The sequence below is a fragment of the Stegastes partitus genome, unplaced genomic scaffold (assembly GCF_000690725.1).
Source record: "Stegastes partitus isolate 25-593 unplaced genomic scaffold, Stegastes_partitus-1.0.2 Scaffold285, whole genome shotgun sequence".
In the NCBI taxonomy this organism is placed as follows: Eukaryota; Metazoa; Chordata; class Actinopteri; family Pomacentridae; genus Stegastes; species Stegastes partitus.
The window spans coordinates 199668-222960 of NW_007578016.1; the positions used below are offsets into that span (position 1 = coordinate 199668).

At 42.3% G+C, this 23293-nt stretch overlaps 1 protein-coding gene across 1 annotated transcript in view; it reads right to left on the reverse strand.

Moving 5' to 3' along the window:
* Nucleotides 1–568: 568 nt before the first annotated feature.
* Nucleotides 569–23293, reverse strand: part of pcsk5a (proprotein convertase subtilisin/kexin type 5a) — a 30836-nt gene continuing 8111 nt past the window's right edge. The window contains exons 9-35 of the mRNA XM_008282785.1: nucleotides 21813–21913; nucleotides 21599–21702; nucleotides 21121–21241; nucleotides 20665–20853; nucleotides 18387–18523; nucleotides 18137–18259; nucleotides 17837–17939; nucleotides 17341–17531; nucleotides 16998–17082; nucleotides 16436–16539; nucleotides 16150–16288; nucleotides 15798–15913; nucleotides 15283–15385; nucleotides 13777–13913; nucleotides 12459–12659; nucleotides 12213–12281; nucleotides 12011–12053; nucleotides 11694–11836; nucleotides 9370–9567; nucleotides 7267–7350; nucleotides 6942–7140; nucleotides 6177–6391; nucleotides 3170–3412; nucleotides 1723–1959; nucleotides 1424–1601; nucleotides 689–906; nucleotides 569–582 (exon numbers count right to left, since the gene is read on the reverse strand). Of these exons, the coding sequence (XP_008281007.1) occupies nucleotides 569–582; nucleotides 689–906; nucleotides 1424–1601; nucleotides 1723–1959; nucleotides 3170–3412; nucleotides 6177–6391; nucleotides 6942–7140; nucleotides 7267–7350; nucleotides 9370–9567; nucleotides 11694–11836; nucleotides 12011–12053; nucleotides 12213–12281; nucleotides 12459–12659; nucleotides 13777–13913; nucleotides 15283–15385; nucleotides 15798–15913; nucleotides 16150–16288; nucleotides 16436–16539; nucleotides 16998–17082; nucleotides 17341–17531; nucleotides 17837–17939; nucleotides 18137–18259; nucleotides 18387–18523; nucleotides 20665–20853; nucleotides 21121–21241; nucleotides 21599–21702; nucleotides 21813–21913 (3795 nt within the window). The remainder of the gene's footprint in view (nucleotides 583–688; nucleotides 907–1423; nucleotides 1602–1722; nucleotides 1960–3169; nucleotides 3413–6176; nucleotides 6392–6941; nucleotides 7141–7266; nucleotides 7351–9369; nucleotides 9568–11693; nucleotides 11837–12010; nucleotides 12054–12212; nucleotides 12282–12458; nucleotides 12660–13776; nucleotides 13914–15282; nucleotides 15386–15797; nucleotides 15914–16149; nucleotides 16289–16435; nucleotides 16540–16997; nucleotides 17083–17340; nucleotides 17532–17836; nucleotides 17940–18136; nucleotides 18260–18386; nucleotides 18524–20664; nucleotides 20854–21120; nucleotides 21242–21598; nucleotides 21703–21812; nucleotides 21914–23293) is intronic.

Genomic DNA, 23293 nt, shown 5'->3' on the forward strand with positions numbered 1-23293 from the left:
TGGATTTTCAGGTTCAGGAAACAGGACTAAAACAGCATTATCAGACAGAGGGTGGGAAAAGATGCAGCAGCAATGCACTTGTTTGAGAAAAATATGTTGTTTTAAACATTAAACATATTGCAGTAGAGCCCAAAAACAAAATTATGAGCTTGTAAATGTGCATAATATGAGCTCTTTAAAAATACATCAGCAAGCCAGAGTGTTGTTTCATTACAGTCTAACACTGCAGTTTATTTAGAGTCAATCAAACATTAACCAGCACAATAAATCTACAACTGACAATTGCCTCCAACAAATACACTATTTATTGCTATCTGCGTACCCTACTATATATTTATGACTCGTTTGGGAAGATTTATGTCCACAGTAGGAAGCAGTGGGTTTCAGAATGAAAGCCACAGACATGCTGGGAAATGCTGAGAAACCATCATTGTTTGGGTTTTATTCATGGAATCTGTTGACAGTAAGCAAACTTCTTTAGTTTTAGGTGAGATATTTTAAACTAGTGTCCCTTTGTAAGAGGAATAGTCCTGAGCCTGTGCTGTGTGAAACATTTCTAGGACCATTTCTAGCTTTCCACACCTGCAGTCGGCGGAGAAAACAGCATCATCAGTATCTCATAACCTACATGAGATCCGTGAGTGCGTACCTGCAATACATTAAAGCGGTGCTGAGTGGACACTTGTACCTGTGCACGTTCTGCAGGTGGCGTAGCAGGGCTCGCAGGTCCTGTGCGCGGCGTCGTGATGGTATCCCTGAGGGCACGAGGGGAGGCAACGGCCCTCTTTCCGCAAGTAGACGAGGCCCGGTGCGCAGTTCAGGCAGCCGTCGTCCCCGCCCCCGTTACACTCACCGCAACTCGGGTCACACTTCTCACACAGCCTTGAGGCAGTGTTTCCATAGTGACTTAGTGGACAGATGGTCAAAAGTTATGATAGATTAGATTCAATTAAATGAAATGAGATTAGAGCTTTGTTCATCCTCAAAGGAAATACCCTTCACACACACACAGCCATAACTACTTAGACATAACTGAGGGAATACAGTCTTAACATTTCCATATGTTACCGAGCAATGCTGCATTGTTTGCACGCAGCTCTGTTTATCTTTTCTCTTCAGGATTTAACTGCGCATCAATTTAACGGCACATTAATTTAACTCTCTCAATTACTGTGCCGCCCCCCCAAAAAATCAAGTCTAATTAGTATTTTACAGGCCGCATGAAGGGCTATTTAAATCTCAGGCTAAATTAGCTTGTATCTCCAAACTGCACCCCTGTCCAGCTAACTGAAGAAGAGCTATGGTTTAGTGTCCACAGTGACATTACGTGACTGGAATAATCTGTTATTAATGACAGCACTGCGTGACCACATTTAGAGTGATGGATGAGCGGCACAGTTGGATGGCGAGCGGGTTAAACTACCTGTGCTGGCAGGTCTCCACGCACTCCTTGCCCTCCCGAAATAGGTGGGTTTTGCAGGTGAGGCACTCGTGGCTGTGCTTTCCGACACAGGACTGACAGGCGGCGTGGCAGGGTTCACATTTCTGCCCCGAGTCGTCCTCATAGTAGCCTGTTGGGCATTCATCCACGCAGGTACCATCTGTACCAACAAACACACATGATCATGCGGCTAAGCAAACACGTCGCAGATGCCCGGAGAGCTTTCCAGGACACGCAGCCTTCGGAGGATTCACAAGCCCTGCAAACCAAACTTGACTCACTGAGCAGGAGATGTCTCTGGCTGCAGCTCAGGCAGTGGGTTTTGCCAGGACCTGAACACCTGTGGCAGTATTTGTGACACGGATGGCATTCGCCGTCCTGGTCTGTGTACTGGTGGATCGAGCATTTGCTGTCTGACGGCACACAGTGGTTGAGGTTGTTCAGCTTCTGACCCTCTTGGCAGCTGGTGCAGGAGCCGGCGTGAGGCCCGAAGCACGTGAGGCACGAGGCATCACAGTCTGAAAATACAAGTAAAAACTAACTGAATCAAAGGATGTAATCACACCTACAACACTTTATCATCGAGACCTGATATCTAATATAGCAATGTCTGAAAATAAGCTATAACCACATCAGGTATTAAAATCATGTGGTATCTGATATTCTATCCCACAAATTATTTTTTTGGCCTTTTTGCCTTTATTGGATAGGACAGTTGAAAGAGAGACAGGGAAGTGGGGTAGAAGAATGGAGGAAATGGTTGCAGCAAAGGACCATGAGCAGGATTTGAACCCATGGCCGCTGCATCGGAGACAATAGCCCCTGTACATGGGGCGCCAACTCAACCAGGTGGGCTATAGCGGCGGCCCAACCCCACAAGTTTTGAAGGTTTGTGACGGGGTTCCCCAGGTCAAAGGCTACATATGGTATGTTTTGACAAAGTGATCAGGTGAAAGGTTACTGAAGGAAGCTGCCTCATCGTCTAGATGTTGAAGGTTCCCCATTTGGTTTGAATTATTAGTTCTTAGTTCGACATCTTCTCATCATTGCTACTCAGTAACAATCATCCATGTTTTTACTGCACCACCACATCTTACCTGGTAGCTTCTACCTATTGGGTTCTCAAGGTATCATCTGTGTCAACATCTACCACAGCTAAATCATCACGCTGTCCGTTTTGCAGCACAGCAGCGTACTCGGCTTTTAATGTCTTTCTGCTGGCAGCTACTTTAAGCAGCAACAAAAACGGGCATCGCCTACAACATTTGACTGTGAGAAACACACCATTCTCTTTGTTTTTGAATAACAAAACCGGAGCGGTGTGTCTTTCTCTAGGGAACTGTCTTTGGCATCGCTGTGCTGTTTTCAAGGTTTGACAGCTGCCTGTTAACCGTCTGAAAAGCGTTGCTATTTTAGTCTGAGCCGAAGTCAAGAAACACACTCAGGCATAGTAGAGAATATAATTGAGAAAATGCATGAAGGGCACACTACAGGACAGAAAACATTGCATCAGTTTCAGGAGCGATGGAACTGACTTTGTCATACTCGGAAGAGCGGGAGTTCTTAGTGTGTAATAAAAAAGAAGTTCATTTTCATTAACTTGATTAGACATGTGCGTTTTCCTGCTTGTGTGATGCTCCCCTGCAGCCCATCATTTCAAATTAATGTGGAAAAAAAAGCAGATAAAGCTGTGCTGCATGTTCCCTGCTTGTGTGATGAGTGTTGTACCTTTACAGTCTGCTGTCATAGGGTCCCTGTATGCGTGGGAGGCGCAGGCTTCCAGACATGCCCCATTGTGCAGGGTGGCGTCGCGGTCCATACAGGCATCACAGTCATTGCTGTTCGGCCCGTCACACAAAGCACAGTCGGGGTGGCAACGCAAACACTCCCCCAGCGCTTTGTCCTCGAAGAACCCCTCGGGACAGTCTAGCACGCACAGGCCCTCCAGGAGAAAGTGATACTCCTCACAGCCTGCACAAAGAGCAGCTTTTGAACTAAATGGAGGAACAATTTATTACAACTCGGTGAAACTATGCTAAGTACCTGAAAGTCTTTAAAAGGAATGTGAGCGCAAGAAAAGTCCTCTCTGTTAGGAATGGATTTCACTTGGTTAGAAAATGACAAGGCATGAATGAAAAATGAGACAGGTGAGTTGAAAGCTATGCATTATGTCAAGCACACTCACTGTTCCTGTATCCTAATACTGCAGCCAAAGTGTAAAACTGTAGCTGACAAAAAGAATTTCGACTCTGTCATCTCCACACAATTGACTTGACAGATATGTTGAAGAAAAAGGCCAATCCAGTCCAGTCCAGGCCAGATAATCCAGTCTGCAACCATGCTAAATGCTATGTGAAGAAGCAGGCATAGTGTAGCTTAAGACAAATGGTAGCATCAGCATGCTAATATGCTAACAATGATGTTGCTAAAATACAGATATTTGGAACATTTTAGTGTCAGCATGCAAACATTTGCTAAATAGTAAAACCCAAGTTCAGGTTGAGGCTAACGGGAATGTCATTAGTTTTGCAGCTACCATAGATTGTATATAAAAGACTAATGTAGCCACTATGACCACTGGTTTGTTGACTACCGTTTGAAATCAAAGCAAAAAGCAAGTGTGGATCTGCCTGAGAACTCAAGGACACCACAAACACCGATATGGTAGTAACTTGTCAATCATATTTTAGCCACGGCGTAAAGCATACCCTGCTTTATCACCTGTTTTCTATTAAATGAGACCATAATTTACAAAATGAACACCATTCTGTATTCTAAAAGTCTTGAAACTAGCAATTACGACCATTTACTCATGAGAAAAATGTTTACTGAGGTAAGAGATCAAGTGAGAAGTCAGGTTATTTTCTCCTAAACTTTGACACAACCACACTTCACTTTGCAGCCAGATGAGTCGCCCCCTGCTGGCTGCTAGAAAGATTGCAGATTTAAGGCAATTCCTTGTTGACCTCACTTTCAGTCCCTGAGGCTGCCTCAATCTTTGAATAATCTTATATAATTTTTTTCCCTGCTCTTGGTACTGCAGGAAAAATTAAAACAGTGATTTCTTTCAGCCACATGTGAGCAGTGGAAACAAGTCGGGAACGCAACATCGACATGTCATCACCTGTGGGGTTGGCATGGTGAACATGCTAACAGTAGCAGAAGCATTTAATAGACAAAGAAAAGCATCATCAATAATATAGTTACTTGGAGTCACAGTTCTGACCCACAAGAGTTTAACATATCGAGGAAATCTGTGATGGCACCAGATGGCCAATTGCAAACACAGACAGGTGTAAAGCTGCATATTTCTCACAACAAATTAAAATTCTTAACCAATATGAGGAAACTAAAAATATAACACAGGCTAAAAGCAACACAGCTGCTGCAGCCAAGGCCAGGAAGGAAAAATGGCAACAAAAAAAAAAAAGCCAACAGTTTGAATGTGGAAGTTAATAGGCTTATCAATATCTCTGCCCCATCATCATGGCATGAATAGATACGACCATAATTACAATTGTGTGTTCCTTTGAATTAACTTGTTGTTTGAATGTATCCTGCTGGCGTGTTCTTTTAGCTGCAACCCTGGCAGCGTTGAAAGGTCCAGGGAGCAAGTTAATAAGAAATAAAAAAAACATAATTCAAACCGGTGAGTAGACTTACTGCAAATCTTCAAAGGTCAAGAAGTAAAAGACTTCAGGGCTCTAATCAGTCTCTGATTTATTGTTACCTACCTAGAGTTCCCTCTCCTTTGAATATTAATATAATTCATATATATAAAATGTAATTAATGACAATATCCTTTATCTCACATTTATGCTTATCAGGGAAAACCGAAGGGTCTAGAAAGTCTCTAAAAAGTCGCACTTGTACGCTGTGACTATACGTGCAGCAAGCATCAGGGAATTTGAAAAAAATATGCTTATAACGTTTTCCAAGACAACTGATTGGCACTTTTACATGGCTGGAGTCTTGAAAAATTATCTTGCGCACCCCAAAACCCTGTATTACAGGCCTCAGGTGAATAGAAGCTCAACACTCCTTTCTTTTTTTTTTAAACTCCGCTTTTGGTCTCCCCCAGCACCTGGGTGAAATATCTGGCTCTTTGGAAGCTAAAGTCTCCGTTCTGTAAGCTAGTCGGTAACTGTGTTTGCACAGTTATTGAGCTTTTTCACTAACAAACCCTGCAAAGTGGTGACAGTGACTTAACAACAAGCTGAAACTCTCTCTAAAGCTTGGTAAAGCTGAGGACAGCTGGTGTTAAATTACTGTTGGTTCTTCACTATAAGCCTGTCTCACTGTCTTTGATACATGGTTATAAAAATGTTGTTCAGAAGCACCTTACAAGGATCACAAGCTGTTATATTACAAATCCTCCAGCGGCAAATGGGAATTCCTGTAGCACATTTTGTGGGAATTCACACAATTATCAAAACATTTCAATTAATAACCCAAAATGCCAAAATGATGTTGACACTAGAGGGAAAAGAGGCGCTCGGGACAAATGAAAAGTTATTTGTATACACTGTAGGGGGTAATGCTTGCTGTTGTATTTCAGTTTGGGTCAAACCAGCTGACTGACATTGCCATATTTAAAGCTGTGCTAAAAACAAAAAGCTCCAAACCTACTGGTAATAACAATGCTGCCAAAGGAGGACAATGAAATACTAAAAGCACAACAATTGAATGCGCTCTAACAATCGGGTTTGTGCTCGTTTGCATTGTGTTTGGGTACCGGTGCACTGTCCAAGTGGGCTGCACTCCTCACAGGCCGGGGGGCAGCGATGGCACTCCCCGTCCCGGACAGTGTGCGCTGGAGGACACTCGTCCACGCACTGGTGCTTGTGTAGGAGGAGAGGTTCGTCACAGCTGAGGCAGTGGGTGGCGTTCCTCCCACAGGACGCACAGCCGGGCGCACAGCTACGACACACCTGGCCTGCAGGATAACCCCTGTTGAAGCAGACACACAAACAAACACAGCCGTACATCGTACTTATGCATGTACACTTTGTCTTGCCTTCACTCTGCTGAAATTGCATCACTTAATCCAGACTGCATAATGTACACAAATTCCACTGAGACCACAAATGTACATGTAATATAACAACATTGAAATAACTTGTGGTGTATTAAGTGTCTTAATTAATTGATTAGTTGGCCTTGTAAGACATGTCAGGCTGCAGATTTAGTATTTTTGCATGTGAATAATTTAATAGGCTGCAATGAATGCCGTTGGGGTAAACAAGCGGTCTGACATTGTGCTCTGCTCTCTGCTCCACTATACAGAGGACAACTGATAATTTAATCAGACAATTGTGTGGAACTTAAGTAATGATAAAAAACGCTGCTTGGTAGATGATAGTAAAATGTGATCATAATAAAACCCACATGGGCAAAAGTTAAAAAGCTTATAGAGCTTAGTGATGATAATTTATGTAAACCATCCAAACAAATTTCAATTTTCGCCAAAATACAAACGGCGATAGGATTGACCTCTGACCTGACACACTCTTGAACACACTGTCCGTCCTGCAGGAAAAGTTGAGCCCTGCGAGTGTTCTGACAGCGGCTGCAGCGCTGATCGTCCACACACTGCAAACAGCCTGGAGGGCACGCTTCACACAAACCGCTCAGCCGTCTGGCAAAGAAGCCCGCCGGACACTTGGATACACATGTTTGCTGTGCGGTCAGAAAACGCCCTGGAGGAGAAACAACAAACAGTAAACATCGCTGTAAAAGAGCTCATGTGGTGTAACCATGAAAATATCAAACCGCTGTTGCAGGTCTGAAAGCAAACACCTCATCTACATAAGTGACTGACAGACCTTTTGCGCATTGTGTACACTGGTTCTTCTCCTCTCCGGTGCAGGACTCGCAGGACGGGTGGCAGTCCTCACAGGCTCCATCGTCTGGAGGGGAACAACACAGCGATGGCCACAGAGCCACTTCTTATTATAGCACAACACAGCAGAGGAAAGCTGAAGGACCTTCACAGCACATATCGCTGTACTGACACAGTGATACATAACATTGCTGCTTCATCAATCTGATAAATTGACGACATCTTGTCATTAAAACAAAGGTCAGTTATATATTAACGTTCGTCATTCAGACATACCTGCAACGCAGACAGAGAGAGCCACAGTTCGGCATAAAATTTGTCATTCACACAAGATTGAACAGTACATCAAGTGACATAACACAAAATAATGCACTAATAAACAAAACACTAAATTTAGCCAATAGCAAGCTCATCAAACTGTCCAGATAACTAATAGCCGCGTTTATTTATGATTTCAGTGAGCAGATTTTTATGAAGGCCCAGGCGACTGAAATGTTTAGTCATATTGTGAATAATGAAGGTCCTGAATCAGAGGAAAGGGAACTGTTTCATTAACACAAAAGACTGGACTTATTGATGTCTGTTGTTTCCTATCACAGAAACCGTTTTCTTTTCCTCATTTTTGTGGAGCACCTCAAGCTTACTTGTTTTAGTATTTATACCTACAGTATATCTGATTGCTCTTCTACTAGGTGCTGTGTTTATTCTCATGTTATGTTATTTAGTTTTTTCTGAGAAATATCTGACACACAAATTTCCTTCATGAGCAATAAAGTTTTTTTCAGTCTTTAAAGGTATTTAGGCTACATTTCAGCTCATCACCTTGACTTGAAGTTAACTTGAAGTTCAGGGGATCACATGCATTTACATTGAATCATGGGTGAAATGAGTAGGTGCACTAAGCTTTCTCTCACAACTTTGAACAAAAACAATATGAAATAATTTCACAAACTTACAATTTCCTTTAAATAATTTCAGCTTCTCCAAACCTTATCGCCTAAACACTTGGAACAACCCTGGATGCTCCTCCTCTGTTTTCTGTTATTGTCTGAACTTCCTGTCTGTAAACAAACATAAAGTTCAGCATTTCGGGACATACGCTCATTTACCACTTTGCTGACAGTTAGATGAGGATTGATAACAGTTTCCTGTCTGTACGCTGAATATAAAGCGCACTGGCACACTATCAGCTAATCTTAGCTTGGCTTTGGATAAAGACTGTAAACAGAAGGGAAAAGCCGGGCCAAGAAAAAATTCCAACATGCGCCCGTAAAACCCCTACTTGTCCTTTTCATATTTTGGTTTATGTTAAGATTAAACAAATGAAATATAACTTTATAATTAGTGAGCCTAAGGTGCTGCCAGGCTGTTTTTTGGACGGAGCGAAGCTAACGGTTCCCTCCTGCTTCCAGGCTTCATGCTGCACTAAACTTGCTGCAGCTTCATGTTTCGCCTACAGATGTGAGAGTGATACTGATCTTTTTTTTTTAAACTCTTGGTAAGATATGTGTGTTTCCCAAAATGTCTTCCAACAACAGCAATTAGAAACGAACAACTGAGATTAGTACTTAAACTCACTCTTCACAATCTAAATCAACCGATAATTACACTAAATACCAACTGCCGTCAGCTACGTTGTGCTATTACAGATTGTGTGTAAAGGTTGGAGGCTTAAATCTAAGGTTGTGCTGCTGCTTAAATGAAGGTGAAGTCTAAGAATAACTTTATTCAGTGTGTTCATTTTCAACCTTTGTATTAACCTATGTGCTTTTCTCTGAGTTATTTTAGTTCCTATAATTAAGATGTCTTGCCTCACACTAATTACCATATGTTGTTTTAAGGTCTGTCCAACTAATTCGAGGAGGGAACAAAATGTTCAGCATATACAATCAATTATTTCAAAGTCGGTATCTGTCCGACATTCATTCTGTTTTGAGTACTTAAGTTGGTACAGGGTTCAGGGACGGTGGCACACAGACCAATTACCCTTCAAGATTTCTTTTCTGCCCCTGTGAAAGTGCCCAAATCCCTGATTCATTATGGGCAGACAGTTGGATTAGTGGAATACAAGTATTAGTCTCACCGCTGCGAAAGGTCTTAATGGGACAGGCCTCGTGGTCAGACACACACTCTTGGTTTTCCAGCGTCTTCCCCTCCTCACACGACAGACAGTCTATGTCCTCCGGCCCGCTGCACGTCACGCAGTCCGAGTCACACTCCTTACAGTCGTTGGTGTCTTCATCGCCATAGAAACCGTCGGGACACACTGAAACACACCTCCCCTCTGCGGAAAAAAGAGAAGAAGATTCTCGGTTTCCTGAGATCAATATTGCATGTAACCCACTTAGCTGGTAAAGTTTACCATGTTGGGTTGTTTTACTTTAACTTAAAGGCAGTTTTGTATTAAAGTCTGTTGACAGTAGTTACTGCATATGGGAAAATAGATGTATAGATGCTCCAGATGAAGCTACATGAAACCTGATACATCAGCTGGACCTGAAGACTGCTAACAAATCTGAATCTGACTGACTGAACTGTCACCGGTTGAGTTGTATTGTGCAAAGAAGAACAAAGTCCATCCATTATCTATACACCGCTTAATCCTCATGAGGGTCGCGGGGGGCTGGAGTCTATCCCAGCTGACTTAAGGTGAAGGCAGGTTCACCTGGACAGGTCACCAGTCTATCACAGGGCTACACTTAGAGACAGACAACCAAGCACACTCACATTCACACCTATGGACAATTTAGAATCACCAATTAACCTCAACATGTTTTTGGACCGTGTGGAAGGAAGCCAGAGAACCCGGAGTAAGCCCACGCTGCACGGGGAGAACATGCAAACTCCAAGATCCCGGGTGTCCTCACTGGGACGCGAACTGGCGACCTTCTTGCTGCGAGGCAATGGTGATAACCACCTTGCAGCCCAAGAGCAATGTCGTGAATAAAAAAGCATTGCCTAAGTTTCTTATCATGCTTTCATTTTGTATTACAGTGCTTCATAATTCTTCTCATCATTTTGTATTCTAAAGAACGTCTCCAGGGAAAATCTAGTTTGTTTTTTCTGCCTGAGTTTTTCTATATGCTGAAAGATACATCTGGAGCAATGACTTTCCACCCGATTACTGCAGTGTACAGATGACAGTCTCAAAAACACATATTAGGCCTTCAGGGATTTCATATGTAACAAACCCAAAGAACCAGTCTGGTCAACTGGCAGAATGGAACTTTCTGTATCATTAACCAGTTTCCATGCTGCACATGTATGACTGAACTGCTTCAATATTACAAGTTGAGTTTTTATTAGGTTTAATCAACAACTGTAGAGAGACTTCAACTCTACTGCAGTTTTTCGGTAGCTATATTCAAGGCTGCATTACTAACTTAGCAACTGGAGCCACAGACCTTTAGGGACCTCAGACACTTCCAACTGCAAATTGTTTGTTGACATGCACCACTACACACAATATCAATGCTAATCATAATCAGTTACAGTAGCTTCTGCCCTTTGTCCAAAGTAGGCGTTAATGCCTTTGTTGATACCTTAGATCTGTTGATGTCATGCTACATACATGTATAAACTTGTGTGTTATCTTGTGGCTTAATCTGGCTATGGCTACAGGTATTACACAATTTGGAGGATTAATACTAAAAATACAAATGTCTGAGGTGCAACATACTGCCACACATCAATTACCCAACATAAAGTAGTATTGAAAGTCGTTAAAATTACTTCATTCATTTAAATGCTGCTTGAGCAATGGAGCGTTACGCTTCTTTTTCCACGATGGCACAAGGCAGTTTACTATGCAAACTAAAAAAAAAAATGCAATCATAATGAGAGTCTGAGTTTGGAGGATGTGAGAATGGAACATGGAAAAAAACATCCAAATTTCCATTGCACTGATAACACCTGGATAGAACACAGATGAAAAATAAGACACAAATTATTTTTCCCCAATATGAGTGGTAAAAATAACACCAGCACTAACAGGAGCCTGCAGGAGGAAGCGTGGCATAACAATCTGCAAATTATTTTCAGGGTTTTTTTTTTAGTCATAATAAATTTACTTGCAAGTGAAACAGAAAAGTCAGCCTTAAAGTTGCCACATAATGCAAATCTGTTCTGATGAATTCATCGACTCTCATTCCTTACTCGCCTTTTGTTCTGTTCTTTTAATTAGTTTCTGCTTTAGTTTTTACTTTTTCATTTCTTAATGCAAAACAAGGAAATGAAAAACAGCAAACAATGATCAGTTCTAACAAAACACTATTATACCATACATCATGACATAACATGATGACAGGGGCTCTTGTGCATATTCGTACCTTCTGATTGTATAATTCAGGACCTCCATGCCTGTAAATAATCCTTCACAGCTTAATGTTTTGCCCAGTGGGGCAGTTTTACCTGATAAGAAGAGGTCTGTCTCACACCAGTAGCACTCATGTTCATCACAGCTCAAACAGTTGTCGTCACATGGAACGCAGGTCATCTCCTCGTCCATGCTGTACGTCTTAGCTGGGCAGTATTTGTAGCAGCCATCCTGAAAACTGATAACAAAAGCAACAGTCGATACCTGCAGTTCTCCCTCACACACACAGAAATCCACTCTACTCTCACTGCAGAAAGAGGCCTTTTCATTCTCGTATAGCAGCGAAATGAAAGGCAGAGCGAGTGCAGAGAGGCGAGATCACACATGGCGACAGCGAGGCACACAGCCTTACTTGTAAAAGCCCTCAGTGCAGGACAGGCAATGCCTGGGGTTATCTGTTGAAAGCAGACAAAAAACTCAGCTCTCTTTTTAAACAGAACTACCGGGAAAAATCTTTGAACATGGTCTACAACACACTGGGAGGAGAGCTTGGTCTACTGCAGGCAGCGTTCATTTGGGGAAAACTTTATTATGGCCACTGAGTCGTGACTTACACAAGACACACTTCCTGCAGCCCTCCTCACAGAGCATGCAGTCGTCGTAATCTGGATCCTCCACTTCCCCTGACAAAACAGAAAAGAGGCCGAGTGTGGAGGAGAGACACAGCGAGACAGTCAGACAAAGGAGAGAGAGGAGAGGGTGAACAGGTGAAAAACAACACCCGTCAAGGTCAGATTTGACACTGTCACAAAAAAGATACAGGAAAACCATCTCATAAATAACACTGTGACCTTGTTTACCTTCCCCACACTCCAGCTTCGCACAGCCTCCATCAGAGACGTAGTACGAGGAGTTGCACTGGAGGCAGTGGTTTGGGCTTGTGCAGAGCTGGCAGTGGGCCGAGCAGGGCTCACAGCTCCTGTCCTTGGTGTGGTAGAAGGCGTCAGGACAGGCGTCCAGACACAGGCCTTTATAAAGGTACCGCTCTATTCCAAACTTATCTAAAGGGAAAACAACAATTCACAGTGCAAAGAAATGCAATATTGAGCTCTGGCTGCACAATTTTGCAGTCATGAACACTTCCTAAAATTCTATTAGCTTCGAGCAATGCACAGATCATTCAGGTCATCATTTGGCTACAGTGCAAATAAGTAATTGATAAGGAACATTTTAAATGTGACTAAATGAATGAATAATGAATAAATATGCAATGTGAAATGGGTCACCTGTGGTGCCAAACCCACCACAAATCATTCTCAATTCACTGCCTCTAGTGAGCATCATTTTCAGAAGCTTACTTCAGTGGAAAAACTCTGAAAACTCATTGCATCACACAGTTAGAAACTAGTGCACTCAAATCCCAACACTGATCAAGATAAAACTTAAGATATTGCTTGTTGTCAGTTATGTGGTCGGAGGCAGTGTCTCTTCCTCTCTTCATTTTACTAACATTTTGGCCTCATTGTACTAAATAGCAAAACTGATGTCAAAATCACAAAGAGTAATCTGTCAGTAAATTGAAAAAGGATGCCATTAATCATGTTTTTAAGAGAAGGAAACAGACCACTTATGGAAATAATCCCTTGAATAAACAAGTAAAAGGACAATGCAGTTCTAAGTCATTGTATTCAATCAGGATTTGAATCATCTTATGTGATTTTTCTGACTTATTTTACCACAGAAGAGGAGAGAGTGAAAAATAGGGTTAGAATATACATATAGGGTTACAAATAATGATTATTTTCAGTGGCTATTCATCTGTTAATCATTTTCTCGATTAGTGGTTTTGTCTATAAAACATGAGAAAATTATGAAACATGTTGTTTCCCAGAGCCAAAGATAACACTCTAAAGTCTTATTTTGTTCATATCCCAAAGACCTTCAGTTTACTCTCAAGAAACAAGAAAATAATCTAATGTAGGACGCTGTAATCAGAGGATTTTGACTTTTTTTCCTTAAAGAATTTCTCAAATCAATTAATTGCCTATCAAGACAGTGGCTGATTAATTAGACAGTTGTCAACTAACTGACTAATTGTTGCTGCTCTGCTAACATATTGAAAGTACAAGTTCCACACACATGCTCACACACAGGATCATCAGCTTGTTTCATCCTCACCAGTGTCACAGCCGGTACAGTTGGCGGGCCCAGCATCCACACATGTGGCACAGGTGTGGTCACACAGGTGACACCGGCCACCTGACTGGTACTTGCCCTCGGTACACGCCACCACACAGCGGCCCTCATCCAGAGCCCTGCAGCCAAAGACAGCAGCATCAAAACCACAAAAACCAAAACATGTGAATTATGTCGATGTAAATGAGACGAACTGAGTCTCATCCCGGCATGTCCCACGTGGCAGATTTACACAGATGTAGCTTCATGTGTTGACAAAGGGGGGGCGGAGAAGTTGGTTAAAGTGGGAGGCAACGTGGAAGTTTTCAGACGCTTTGTTGATTTCTTTTAAATTAATGTTCCGTTTAATCAGTCTGCTGATATAAAACAATGTCTGAAAGTCTCACATAATAGACATCTATACTTTGATCTATGATGCAGTATAATAAGAGAGGCATCTGATCAGTTCAAAATTATCACTGCAACATGACAACAAGATCAGACATACAGCCTAGTCATAAAGAACTATCTTCAGCCACAAGAGGAACGAGGAGTCCTGCAACAGATGGTCTGACCCCCACAGAGTCCTGATCTCATCATCATAGAGTCAGACTGGGATTATATGAGGAGACAGAAAACACAGAGACAGACAGAATCCACAAAGAGCTGTTTCAAGTTCCTCAAGATGCTCAGAGGAAAGTACCTACTTTAAGAAATTGTGCAAAAGTGTTAGTAGGAGAACTTGGGTTGTTTCAAAAGGCAAAGATTTTCCACATAATATTGATTGAAGTTTTTTCTCCTTTCTGCAATTTACATGATGTCAACTGATGAATTAAGCTATTCCTGCCATTGTTTTGAAAATATTCTTCTTTTACTTTTAAACTTTTGCATGATCTTGCACTTACCATAAGACCATGGGCCATTTTATGCGTTATTTATATTTAGTCTTGAGTGGGTGACACAAGTAATTTCAGAAGAATTATTAAAACCAAAGGTCAGACTTCTGTGGGCTGTGCATTTGTAGTTTATCATGACTGTCAGCTTCCAATTATTTCCATTACTAATTAGCCAGTGTTGTTTTTTTTCTAAATCAATCAAATATGCTGTTATAAGATGTAAAAAAAAATAAAAATACTGAAACTTTCCAGAGACCAGATGACATCTTTAAATGTCTTTTTTTTTGATTGCACGGCCAAAACTGACAGACATTCAGTTTGCAGTGATACATGACGATTATCAAATAATCAATAAAGTCACTAATTGTTTGCATTGCATACACATTCTGTTTAAAATTAGAAATACCTCTGAAATCAGCAACATGCACAACTTGTTAATTTACATAGAATGAAATAGCATCATGCTGCTTTCAAATTAAAGACCAATACATCTGTGAATATCATTATTTGGTACCTTGCACCAGAGTGAAATATCATTTATTACTCAGAGGAACAGTGAGATGCATTCATTTCCCCTCTGACCCCCGAATCTAAAAAGTCACATCCAACTCACCGTGAAGAAACACAGCTGATGCAGTCTTCGCTTTGCGGCCCTGTGCACTTTAGACACGTTGCATCACACGCGTGGCACTTCCCGTTACTGTCCTGGTACTCTCCTGACAGACAGACAACAAGAAAACCATGCTGACTCAGATATGAATAACCATCTGAGGCGTAGTGGTGGGCTTAATGTCAGATGCCAAAGAAGGGAAGGCACATATAATCCAAACAGCTCCATGCAATTCATTTTTGCAAATAAACATGGCTGACTGACTTACGGTTGAATCAGATGACCCAGAATAAAGAGATAATAACATATATAGCTCGCTGTAAATATACATATTTATAGCAGATATATAAAAAATAGATTGTGTGCTCTCAACAAACTTGATATTTATTCAGTAAACAGAAATACTGTAATTATGTTTTTACATTAGAATTGCTGGAGAAGTTAGAACAATTGGGACAGAAAGTTGTATTATTTTTTTTCAACAAACATGTAATAGAGGAAGAAGATGGTTGACTGACCGTCTGTGCACACAGTGTTCACAACACACACTCCCTCCTGCAGGCCGTGACCGCTGGAACAGCTGCTGCAGTTCCCCCGACTCGGCCCCACACAGGTGAGACAGCTGGCGTCACACCTGAGAAGAAGAGCATAGAGACTCAACTAATGCACACACAAACACACATGCTGACCACAAAAAAAAGAAACACACATAGATAAAAAACAACTACTCTCCACTACATACAGACACACAACAACAACCACAAGCGCGAAAACAAGCACAAACTCACTCAGAAGCCAACCACCAGAATAAGGCCTGCCATCAGCAGATAAACAAACCACCCACACCTGAACACACACCAGTGAGCTCACCTCCTACATATCCTGTGCCCATCAGCTTTCTCTGGGTTTGGCTCTGTGGCGTAGAAGCCAGCACTGCAGGAGGACACGCACCTCCACTCCTCCATCAAGTAGTCCTCAGAACAGCGTTTGCACGCCTCGACACCTGGACCTGATGCCGCGTGAGGCAGACACAAACATGCTCTTAAAAGGACAGGACGTGAAGTAGCACTCCAAACGTCAACAGAATAATGTTGTGTATGTTAATGACATTTAAAGAAGTTGGCGCTCAGCTCATGACCCTTGACCTCGCTCTCACCTGCACAGGTAGCGCAGGCGTGGTGACAGGGCTTGCATTCACCATCCTGTGTGTCATGGTAGAATCCGGCCGCGCAGCTCCGCTGGCATCGGTTCCCATACAGGCTGGAGAGGGTGGAGAGAGCATGTGGCACCGTGACACACTCAGTCAATCATGTGACACCATAAAGATGAGTCACTGCCTTCAGACTGCAGGCTCGGTTTTCCAACCCACAGCACACCACCACAAGCACTTGGTGAACTGAGTCAGTGAACACCATATTCCGGAAACTTCTAACTGAACAATACGGTGAATTTGTCAGAGATGTTTTGTCCTCTCCAGTGATGATTCTGCAAAATGGAAATTAAGATGCACTTTTCTTTCTGAGCAGTGTGTAAAAAGGGAGGGATGGCAGGCACGCTGTTTTGAATACAGAGTTAAAAATACTGTTGCTTTTTGTAATTGTTCTGATGCTGCAGAGGGTGTGCGCGCGCGGGGAGAATCAGTATTCTCAGTGGCTGGAGGAGAAGGAACAGTGTTTACCGAGCAGTTAATTCAAGCATCATCAGAGAATTTGTTTCACCTTGTGTCTGGTTTGCATTCTGTGCAGATGCTGTAGGAGGTGCACTTCAAGCAGTTTTCGCTGCACTTTCTGCACATATTTGCATCTGTGGGGAAATCAAACAATACACATGGAATACACATCAGAGCCATTAATCAATCTTACTCACACACCTCTCAACTGCAGTTATATCAACCGACTATTCATTAGCAGCCTCATATGCAGCTCTATTCAAACAGCTCCTCTGTAAGCAAAGGATCCTTAACGGTACGCTCAAGGATATTCCTCTTGTCTTGTTAAGTTTAATTAGAAAAAAATGTGACAAAACACTTAGAAACTTCAGAGACTGGCTAAAGAACCCAACCGTGGTCGAGGTAGTAATTATCCCCGCAGATGGCTGTGCAGGTATTTTTTTCCTCGGTCAGATGATGGCCAGGCTGACAGGAGGTGCACTGGTCACTGCGACTCCCAGTGCAGCTCTCACAGGAGGAGTAGCACCTCTTACAACGCCGGCGGTCGCCCCAGGATCCCTTGGGACACTCTGATACACACAACCTATTGGAGAGACACGGACCAAAGCACATGGAGGAAGAGCGGTTTAACTATCACGACGAGTGAGAGAAAAACGTACATCTTGGGTCCATTTTCACCACCATCAATGCTGCTCATTAATACTTAATTCTTTACATTATTCTAGATTCAATAATCTGGCATAATATACAAACATGTGGACTAAACACCAGCTGATTATTTCAATCGCAGTATGTGTAAGTCATACGCTCTAGTGGCAGCATCAACACATATTGTATGTTGCGTTCCAGATTTTCTAACTGTACTCTACGCTGTGTAATCATGCTAACCTTGTGTTGTTCTTGAACTTGAGAAAAAAGTGCAAGCATGTGACACACTGCTGCGGGCCCGGCCCCTCACAACCATCGTCACTGCATTCTGGGTCGCAGGGTCCTGCAAGGGCAAATACTCACAAAGTCACAGCACCATCATGACAGAAACAGAGAAGTTATTCAGATTTTAATCCCGCATCTGTGTAAGACCCCGCCTCAGTAGTCATACACTGTAAATCAGTGCATTAGAGCCTGAGAAAGCGTGAGCTAGAGCAAGGGAGCGCTTAATCCCACCAAGATGCGAAGTATATGACTCACCGCTGTAGTCTTCAGTGAGATCACTATCCATGGGAATCTCAGCTGATCGGGCTCGCTCACGATGCACGGGATACGGTTGCTCTGCCGTGCCATAAATCACCAGGGACCATGTCCTCAGCGCCCCTTTGAAACAACAGAAAGAAAGATAAGAGGTTTGTCCCGAGAGGCCTGCACTGTATTTTGGCTGCTTGTAGCTGAAGTTCAATGTGTGTTTCATAATATTGAGATGTTACAAAGAGGAAGCGCAGACCTAGTTCAGTGCTGTCTCTTTCCTGAGAAGGAGTATCCTGGATTTTCAAAGTCCATTCCCCTGCGGCCTGCTCCCCCCAGCAGTGAGCTGTCATGAATTCCCAGTTCTGAAATCCCTCTGTAGAGTCGTCAAGAGGCCTAAACCACAACATTACATAATCTTGATTATACTGCTGCTGCTACTACTACTCCTCATTATATGGTAATTTAAGGCAGACATTATTTAGTAAAATGTCCTTAATTTCTAACGAGTTCTTCTGGATGGATGATTATAAGAAACTTGAGCCGTGTTTCAGGAAGGGAAAGTCTTTTGTGTGGCTGGTTTTATTTATAGAGCCTGGGTTTGATACAAAGCTCTTTGTTTGCAAAGCGATGTAAGAAGTTTTGTTCTTGCTTATGTTTGACAAATGTATTACAACTGCAACTGGGTATTGTGGTGTTTTGTGAGTCCATGTGGGCCAGGCACTTATCCAGTCTTGAAAAAATAAGTACAGTACAGCCCATTTTTAAAATCATTTCAAAAAGCAAACACTTGATTCTCTCTAAAGCAGTGCCCACAGATAAAGGTGATAAACCCAAATTATGAAAATGACTTAAAAAAAAATGTCAATTTTACGTGTCATTTGTTTAAGAAGTTAAAAAAAAGAAAAGAAAAGTGAGATTCTAAGTAAGTACCCCTGCTGTTATCACACCTTCAAATCCATTAAATTAAATTAGGTACCGATGATTAGAAACTCCCCAGCGAGCGGCAGACGGAACTTGTCTCATTTGAACCTCTGAATTTGAGCTTTTTTTTTTCTCTGCTCTTGAAATGTGTGTCCTGAAAAGATTTAAAGACTTCTCTAAGACCTTAAGAAAAAAAAGGTTGTGGATGCCTACGAGACAGTCAAGGGATGTAAAAGTACCTCCCACTGTTTGAAATAAATCATTTTACTGTAAGCAAATCATCAAGTGGGTCATATTTCACATGACTGGTGGGTTAGTGGTGCCAGAAAACCAATACTAGAGATTATATCAATGACAGTGATGAGAGTGAACCAAAACAGTAAAGCTGAAAAGCCAGAAAACCAAAACAGTGACTAAAAGGCACTAAAACACTCCATAGATTACAGTTATAGTCATGTGGTAATTATCTGTACTCACTTTCACATTAGACACACTAATTCCACTCACTGTTAATGTAAAAATAGATGACACCATTTTTCTGAGGAGTATTTGAGGGAACGGGCTTTCTTACATTCCAGAGTGTTTTCAAGGTCCCTTCTTCCTCTTCCCGTCTTCTAATTTTCAAATTCATAGCTGCTGTTTTTAATTCAGCTGAATATTTTTCTGCTCATGCTGTCAGACAACGTAGCGAGTAAGAAATAATGGCTGAAACACAGAGCACGACCACATGTTAACTGACGCTTTCAGCCATTTTGATTGCACTGCTGAACTGCTAATTTTATAACCACAACGTTGCCTGAAACCATGCACGAGTTAAAATGCAATACATGTGAGCACAGAGGGCAGGAGAGAAGCAGTTTTAAAGGACTGACACAGCTGTGTTTAGGTTTTACTGAGGCACCACATGAAAACACAGTAACCCACAAACAGTCTATGTTTATTGGTCTCTAATCAGTTTCCACCGTCTCTGGCTCACCTCGCAACCAGTAGGCAGTGAGGGGGCAGGGTTGTGTAAAGTTTACAATCGACAGCTATTGGTTTCTCAGTTGGAACGCAGCAGTTCAGTAAAATTCTTACTGGCTTGTAAAGCTGGGAGGCTGTCTGGTTGTGGGGGGGAACATGAGGAATGGCAAAACTAAAGGTCTTCACATCTCAACGTGTTTAATTTTACACCTCCAAGTTTCTAACAACAACAAAGCATAATAATAAAAATGGATTCTCACCATATGGGACCTTTAAATCACAGAGTTATCAACATTTTGGCTCCTGCTTGCTGCTAATTTGTGGTGTATTTTTGGAATTGCACAGTTTATTGAAAGGAAGACACTGCATGTTAGAGATAATTGCCAGGAACAAATTTGCCAGCAACTTGCCTGGATACTGGTTCCCTTGAAACACCATATGAGCATCACTCCTGTGATTTTTACAGTAGTGTTTGCCAAACTCTTCCCCCCTAATGAGACAACGTGCCAAACTGAAGAATTTAGCTCTCTGGAGTGGATGCTGTGCTCTGAACAAAAATGATGCCCCTCGGTTATCATACATAGAAACCACCCCAAGGTGAATATGTAGGGTCACTATAGCAGCTTAGATGGAGCGATGCTCGTAGTTACCTGTTAGCTAGCAGCTGTGACACGGTGCCTGAAGGTGATGTGAGTGTAATGGAAAGGTCGCCGCGACGACTGTGAGTGATGGTAACACGTACAACGACATGCTCCACATAAACAACGTGCTGCAGGGCCTCGCTGGAACAGCCTGTAGTCTCATACACAGACGTCAGCACCGAGCCTAGATGAATAATTCTGTCATGAGACGGAGAGAGGAGAAGAAGAAAGAGACACGGCGAGCAGCCGAGATAAGAGAAGAGGCAGAAAACAAGGAGACCGAGAGAGAGTTACAAGGAGAGCAGCAGTAAAGAAAATGACACCCATTAAAGTGTGTGAGAATAAATGTGAGAGAAATCCATGTGAGAACTGAGACAGAAATAGATAAAGTGCGATAAAAGGGGAGGAATCAAGGGAAGCCCTGACTCAAAGTGGAGATCTCTTGCAGTGTGGTTGGTGTGATACCTGCTCAGCTGGATGGCAGCCTCCTCCACACACTCATGCTGTGAGGGGACTTGCTTCCAACGCTCAGCCTCCTTCACCATGCTCTCAGCATCCAGCAGGCCAAAGCCATACAGGTGGCTCACTGACAGACACCCGCACATCCCCAAACACATGCACAGACCACATTAGCCGGGGCATAGAAGGCATTGTAGTTTATAAAAGCCTTCACACACTCCTGGGACTTTGTAGGCGTTTATCGTTGTTCAGCTCACAGGAGCTCATTAGTTTGTATGCGCACTGCTTTATAGTTTCCCTAAAAAGAGCTGAGAGAACATTTACCAAAATGTGCTTATTAAGCTCAACCCATCTTTGCCCATGCTTTTTATTATAAGTTTCAAGAAGATTTCATCCAGAAGATGTCCCATTTTTATTAATTTTCTGGCTGATATTGAAACAAACAGTTGGAATTAGAAATTCAGGAGGGATCCGATGGGTGTACCTTCATATCCGGCTCCATTAACATGCCAGTCAGGAGCAATGAGATGATGAGCTTTCGATGTCCGGACAATAATGTGCTGCACATCCCTCCAGGTTAGCAAGGGACTGAAAAAAAGGTCATACCAAGGAGAAACAACACAGTCTCAGGACTCAACTATATCTATTGATATTAACATGGCCTACACGTATAGATTTTGGGTTTGGGAGCTGCTTACTTGGCTTCCAAAGTGAGAGCAATGACACCAGCAGCAATGGAGGAGGAGAGGGACGTCCCTGACCGAGCCCTGCTACAGCTCTGCTGCGGACCCAAGGTTACCTGTCAAGGACACCACATCTTATTGGTTTTGCAATATTCAACGGTCTTCACCTGCCATGACACAGAATTGTGTGTTTGTTCTCTGAAGATTTTGCAATATTGTTTGTATGCATTTCATATTGCAGTAAATCAATCCAACAGATACTGAACTTTGATAGCAATTTGCACTGATGCGAACAAAATCTTAAATTCAGGTATTTAATTTCCAGAAAAAAGTAAAAACTGACTGGTTATTTCATCCATAAACTATTTCTCAGCTGATTTCCTGGAATAGCAAGAGAAAGTCAACTGGAACACTTAGATTTAATTTAGAAATTAATTTGGTGTTTCTGTTCTTATTCTTTTATTCTTGTCATGTAGGCCTACCACTGGCTTTCTTATTAATATGTAGTATGTATTGTCTGGTAAACCAGGATAGCACGCATGTCTGTTTTCAAAAGGTCAAATCAGATTACCATTTGTTATAACCTGGTTTAACTATTAGATACGTACGCACAAAATCATTCAAAGAGGCTGGTGGTTAATCAAGCTAACAATAAATCAAGTTAATAGAACAGACAATGAAATCGTTGAGCACTGCCAGGTGTGCACGATTGTGTTGCTGGTATGTTGTCAGGTGAGATTCTGACAAAAGAAAACGCAAGTGAAAGACACGTAAGCCCGAGGCCAGAGGAGCGGCTCTCAGTGTTCACCCAATTTACTCTAATGAGCCACCCAACTCTGTTTACCCATGACGCCTGCAAATTGCATGACATGAGAGAGGTGTCTGCCATCTTCTACCCTCCAGCTCCAAACCACAGATTCATTCACACAGACGACATTTCAATCACAGCTGGATTTTTTTTTTTTTACCCGACAAAGACACGACTTGCATTCCAAGACGGCGTACATAGGTGTGTGGAGTTATTGTGCAACCTGTTCAGTGACTCTGTTTTCAAACAGTACAGTAACTGTAAGCACATAAACGTTGATGCCAGTCAATCAGGCAAGAAAACAAAAGCCGGTATACAGGTATTCCATAAAAGCACATACCATCCACCCATACCATCTAGCTTTGCATAACACTGCTGAATGACTAATGAAGACAAAGTCTCACATCGCAGATCTTCTAATGACTAAAGAAACATAAAGCTCCCAAACTATTCAAAGTCTCCTGAAGTGAACTGGGAAACGCAGAATAATGTTTCCACAGGAGGTTACAGGTTCTAACTAGCAGCTCCCTCCTGTGACTTGTGAATTTCAAAGTTATTGTTCTACCAGGAGGAGAGTTCATAGACGGTATGTCTGGGGCGTATTTGCTTGATTGACAGGTGTCTCAGACTATCACACTCAACTGCAGAAGTTGTCGCTTGCTCGCCCCCTACGCTGCTCCCCCCGAGC